Source organism: Oncorhynchus nerka, linkage group LG24 (genome assembly GCF_034236695.1).
Source record: "Oncorhynchus nerka isolate Pitt River linkage group LG24, Oner_Uvic_2.0, whole genome shotgun sequence".
Classification (NCBI taxonomy): Eukaryota; Metazoa; Chordata; class Actinopteri; order Salmoniformes; family Salmonidae; genus Oncorhynchus; species Oncorhynchus nerka.
This window is the reverse complement of record NC_088419.1, coordinates 82,882,692-82,888,691: the sequence shown is the minus strand read 5'-3', so window position 1 is coordinate 82,888,691 and position 6,000 is coordinate 82,882,692. Positions and strand designations below refer to the sequence as shown.

General features: G+C 41.6%; 1 protein-coding gene across 3 annotated transcripts in view; it reads left to right on the top strand.

Annotated features, from left to right (window-relative positions):
- Positions 1-6,000, top strand: part of cachd1 (cache domain containing 1) — a 149,500-nt gene that overhangs the window by 83,974 nt on the left and 59,526 nt on the right. For 2 of the 3 annotated variants that reach the window (XM_065009215.1, XM_065009216.1), the window contains exon 5: positions 5,255-5,381. In XM_065009215.1, coding sequence (XP_064865287.1) covers positions 5,255-5,381 — 127 coding nt within the window. Of the gene's footprint in view, positions 1-93; positions 320-5,254; positions 5,382-6,000 lie in introns of those variants that run through there. The other variant, XM_029647630.2, reaches the window with a different exon arrangement.

The following is a 6,000-nucleotide window of genomic DNA, read 5'->3' as shown; positions in this document are numbered from 1 at the left end:
GGACTGTATAAACCCCACAGCTTGTTTCTCTACGTCTCTCACACCCTCTCCGTCCAAATTCCAGGCCGCTCCGCCTTCGAAGCAGATTAGGGCGATTCATCTTCATCTCAGAGCTTATTTTTCCAAAGCAGTCATCAGGAGTTCATGTTACCGCCAAGCCTCCATTCCTCAGCCCGTCTTGACCTCCAGCCTCTGCTAGCATTTATCGTCCCCATTTGTCTGGACCCAGTCTGAACAACCAAAGAGAAAGGAGGAGGGACAGAGAGAAGGAAGATTATCCAGAGGAGGAGAGAGTGAGAAATGACTTGGGGAGAAAGAAGTGAGTGAGTGAAGAAAAAGGTAGAGCGAGACGTGTCAGGTGATCTGTTTTTCCTGGACTCGTCCTTCATCTCATCTCCTTTCTGTCTTTCTCCTTTCTGTCTTTCTCCTTTCTGTCTTTCTCCTTTCTGTCTTTCTCCTTTCTGTTTTCCTCCTTCTGTCATCTCCTTTCTGTCTTTCTCCTTCTGTCATCTCCTTTCTGTCTTTCTCCTTCTGTCATCTCTTTTCTGTTTTCCTCCTTCTGTCATCTCTTTTCTGTTTTCCTCCTTCTGTCATCTCTTTTCTGTTTTCCTCCTTCTGTCATCTCCTTTCTGTTTTCCTCCTTCTGTCATCTCCTTTCTGTTTTCTTTCCCTACTTTTTTAAAATCTATTTTTGCTTTAATAATATATAGCATTTAGCAGATGTTTGAGTAGTGAGTACGGATGGAGGGGGTTACGGTTAAGGCGTCAGCTTACTTCAGTTCAATCGGCGGCCTAACGAGTGTGCTCACATACTCCCTTATTAAAAGGCCTTCGCTTGAAAAACAAGACAAAAAATCAGAAATAGTATTTATTGTCCATTTTGAGACGCCATAGCCAGTATACACTTCCAAAAAATAGTCAGAATTAATCTAAGATAATTCAAGAAATCTGTCATTAATTTAGACGTTTTTGCTGAGGAGATCTTAGTCGTGGAAATGTACATCTAACTAAGATGGTATGTGCAATGTTTATTAATAATGTGCATGAAAACGAGTAGTCTCTAGTTGAATGACAACAGACTTTATTGAAGAATCCTTACTGTTGACCAATCACAGAAGAAGGGGCGCAGACTTTGGCTACTGACTTGGGCTTGCCTCTCCCCAAAAAATGTGTGCCCAAACAGCTGAAAATCCTTCACCGAAATCCAAAATGAACAAAAACATCACAAAACTCTTCCGAAGTGTTTCGGCTGTGAAACATGCGGATGCCTTTAGAGTAAGCAGTGGCACTTCAGCCAGTCATCTATATGGTTCTAGTGTTTTCTATACATTAGTGGCAGGATTAAGGGCTGAAATCTAGTAGATATATACAGACTCTGTTAGCCTGTTTACATGTCCAAAGATTCCTTTTTAATACTAGATGGAGATGGATGGACTGGCTGGTTTATATAGGGTACTGTGTTCATGTTGGTATATAGGGTACTGTGTTCATGTTGTAGTGTTGGTCTATATAGGGTACTGTGTTCATGTTGTTGTAGTGTTGGTCTATATAGGGTACTGTGTTCATGTTGTTGTTGTGTTGGTCTATATAGGGAACTGTGTTCATGTTGTTGTTGTGTTGGTCTATATAGGGTACTGTGTTCATGTTGTAGTGTTGGTCTATATAGGGTACTGTGTTCATTTTGTAGTGTTGGTCTATATAGGGTACTGTGTTCATGTTGTAGTGTTGGTCTATATAGGGTACTGTGTTCATATTACTGTAGTGTTGGTCTGTACAGGGTACTGTGTTCATGTTGTAGTGTTGGTCTATATAGGGTACTGTGTTCATGTTGTATTGTTGGTCTATATAGGGTACTGTGCTCATGTTGTGGTGTTGGTCTATATAGGGTACTGTGTTCATGTTGTAGTGTTGGTCTATATAGGGTACTGTGTTCATGTTGTAGTGTTGGTCTATATAGGGTACTGTGTTCATGTTGTAGTGTTGGTCTTTTTAGGGTACTGTGTTCATGTTGTTGTATTGTTGGTCTATATATGGTACTGTGTTCATGTTGTATTGTTGGTCTATATAGGGTACTGTGTTCATGTTGTAGTGTTGGTCTATATAGGGTACTGTGTTCGTGTTGGTCTATAAGGATACTGTGTTCATGTTGTTGTAGTGTTGGTCTGTATAGGGTACTGTGTTCATGTTACTGTAGTGTTGGTCTATATAGGGTACTTTGTTCATGTTGTAGTGTTGGTCTATATAGGGTACTGTGTTCATGTTGTAGTGCTGGTCTATATAGGGTACTGTGTTCATGTTGTTGTGTTGGTCTATATAGGGTACTGTGTTCATGTTGTAGTGTTGGTCTATATAGGGTACTTTGTTCATGTTGTAGTGTTGGTCTATATAGGGTACTGTGTTCATGTTGTAGTGCTGGTCTATATAGGGTACTGTGTTCATGTTGTTGTGTTGGTCTATATAGGGTACTGTGTTCATGTTGTTGTTGTGTTGGTCTATATAGGGTACTTTGTTCGTGTTGTAGTGTTGGTCTATATAGGGTACTGTGTTCATGTTGTAGTGTTGGTCTGTATAGGGTACTGTGTTCATGTTGTAGTGTTGGGTCTATATAGGGTACTGTGTTCATGTTGTAGTGTTGGTCTATATAGGGTACTGTGTTCATGTTGTATTGTTGGTCTTTATATGGTACTGTGTTCATGTTGTAGTGTTGGTCTATAAGGATACTGTGTTCATGTTGTAGTGTTGGTCTGTAAGGATACTGTTCATGTTGTAGTGTTGGTTTATATAGGGTTCTGTGTTCATGTTACTTTAGTGTTGGTCTATATAGGGTACTGTGTTCATGTTACTGTAGTGTTGGTCTATATAGGGTACTGTGTTCATGTTACTGTAGTGTTGGTCTATATAGGGTACTGTGTTCATGTTACTGTAGTGTTGGTCTATATAGGGTACTGTGTTCATGTTACTGTAGTGTTGGTCTATATAGGGTACTGTGTTCATGTTACTGTAGTGTTGGTCTATATAGGTTACTGTAGTGTTGGTCTATATAGGGTACTGTGTTCATGTTACTGTAGTGTTGGTCTATATAGGGTACTGTGTTCATGTTACTGTAGTGTTGGTCTATATAGGGTACTGTGTTCATGTTACTGTAGTGTTGGTCTATATAGGGTACTGTGTTCTAGAGGGCTGCTGGTTTGTAGTTCAATGTTGGGTATTGTGTTTGGAAATCGTGAGGAGATTGGGTCAGCATGTGGGCAGTGTGGTAATACAGTGTAGTATAAATACAGTAGAGTACACAGACTGACGGGTAAACAAATACTTTTTGAGCAAACAGTGTTTTTTTAGACAAACGTCAAGGAAAAGGTCATTCTAGGAGTTTGTCTGATGGGAATCTGTGATGTCATCAGACTCCCCCCTTGCTTGAGGACCAATACAGGAGCAACGGAGAACAAACTAGGAAAGCCTCCCCCCACTTGTGCTCTGTCATGACCTACCTGGACCACCTATTGAGATGTGCTATTTTTTTCAGGAAATCGGGTGTTAAATTAGTTAAAAAGAGACTGGAGTGGCACTTTAAATGCTGTCATCATGTGTGCTGTTATCCATCTTCAGGGCCCTACTTTGTTATAGGGGAGCAAGACACACACATACCAAGACATAGTAACACTTTTTGGCACTGGTTGAGGAATCTGGCTCTATTTGTGTGTCCCTCCCCCTCTCTTTTGTCTGTTTCATGTGAATGGCTGGCTGTGTTCCTCTGTTGTTGTGCTCCGCCAGACAGGAAGCTGCAGGGTTTGTGATCTGATCTCTCTGAAGATTCTCTTGACTTCTCTGACCCAATAAAAGTCTGTTTGTTTAGGCAGCTAATTTGATCCTGTTCCCTGGCAGATGCTGCTGCCTGAACAGCCTGCAATGCAGTAATATAACAAACCAGTAAACAAGAAACTTCTCTTGAAAGTCACATTTTTGTTGATACTCTGAGAAAGTTTGGCTTAAGTTGAGACTTATTAAAATACACTATTTATACAAAAGTTTGTGTACACCCCTTCAAATGAGTGGATGTGGCTATTTCAGCCACACCTGTTGCTGACAGGTATTAAACAAATTGAGCACACAGACAGGCAATCTCCATAGATAAAACAGGAGCTTCATGAAATGGGTTTCCATGGCTGAGAAGCCGCACACAAGCCTAAGATCATGTGCGATGCCAAGCGTTGACTGGAGTGGTGTAAAAGTCGTCGCCATTGGACTATGAAGAAGTGGAAACATGTTCTCTGGAGTGATGAATCACGCGTCACCATCTGGCAGTCTGACGGACACATTTTGGTTTAGCGGCTGCCCAGAGAACGCTACCTGCCCCAATGCATAGTACCGACTGTAAAGGTTGGTGGAGAAGGAATAATTGTCTTGGACTGTTTTTCATGGTTCAGGCCCCTTAGTTCCAGTGAAGGAAAATCTTAACACTACAGTATACAATGACAATCTAGACGATTCTGTGCTTCCAACTTTGTGGCAACAGTTTGGGGAAAACCCTTTCCTGTTTCAGTATGACAAAGCGAGGTGCATACAGAAATTGTTTGTCAATCGGCCTACATCAGTACCCGACCTCACTAATTGAAGCAAGTCCCCGCAGCAATGTTCCAACATCTAGTTGAAAGCCTTCCCAGAAGAATGGAGGCTGTTAAATCAGCAAAGTAGGGACCAACTCCATGTTAAGGCATATGCTTCTGGAATGAGATGTTCGACAAGCAGGTGTCCACATACCTTTGGTCATGTAGTGTAGATGTACAGTGTGCCGTTGACAACATTAGGCCAACTAAGAGCCCACAGTTACACTTAAGTGAAACGATTAGAACCATGTTAGTAATACAGCAGAATGAACAGTTTAATCTGACATCCAGTCTGACACAGTCATATAGGGAATGGGATTTTATGCCAGGCCTTACATTAGTATTAGTAGTATTATTCTCATGGAAGCTCACTCTCACGCTTCACACACAGACTAGAGGAGACTAGGTTAACCCTTTTAAAGTCTCGCTCTGACAGGTGTCTGAAAGGTGTCTGACAGGTGTCAGAGAGCACAGAACACTCTCTGTGTTTCATAATACTTCATCACCCAGAATCCCTCAATTTCAACGGTATCAACCCTACCTCTCTCGCTCTTTGTCTCTCTCGCTCTGTTGCTCTTGCTTACTCGCCCTCTCTCTCTAATATTAATCCTACCTACGGTTTCTGATATGTCTCATCCTCTCCTCTGTAGTGTTGGCAGATAACCTGAAGTCCAACCCGGGCATCAAGTGGCAGTACTTCAGCTCAGAGGAGGGCATCTTCACTGTGTTCCCCGCCCACAAGTTCCACTGCAAGGGCAACTACGAGCACCGCAGCAGGTACAGTACAACTAAATTACTAAAATGTTACACGTCCAGACCAGCAATACAATCACCATGACCTAGATTAACAGTACAATCAACTAGCCCTAAACGCATGGGCAAGAATGGATAAATTATTGTTACATAAATCATCAACCAATCAAATTACTTATAAAGCCGTTCTTACATCAGCTGATATCACAAAGTGCTGTACAGAAACCCAGCCTAAAACCGCAAACTGCAAGCAATCAAATGTTCATAGATGACAGCAGGGTCAAATAATAATAATCACAGTGGTTGTCGAGGGTACAGGTCAGCACCTCAGGATTAAATGCTGTCACTAGAGAGTTAAAAACAGCAGGTCTGGGACAAGTAGCATGGCCGGTGAACAGGTCAAGATTCCATAGCCGCGGGCAGAACAGTTGAAACTGGAGCAGCAGCACGGCCACTTGCACAATTGGTGGCTGACTAAATACTTTTTTGCCCCACTGTATATATATATATAAAAATAATTTAGTCAGCCACCAATTGTGCAAGTTCTCCCACTTAAAAAGATGAGAGAGGCCTGTAATTTTCATCTTAGGTACACTTCAACTATGACAGACAAAACGAGGAAAAAAATCCAGAAAATCACATT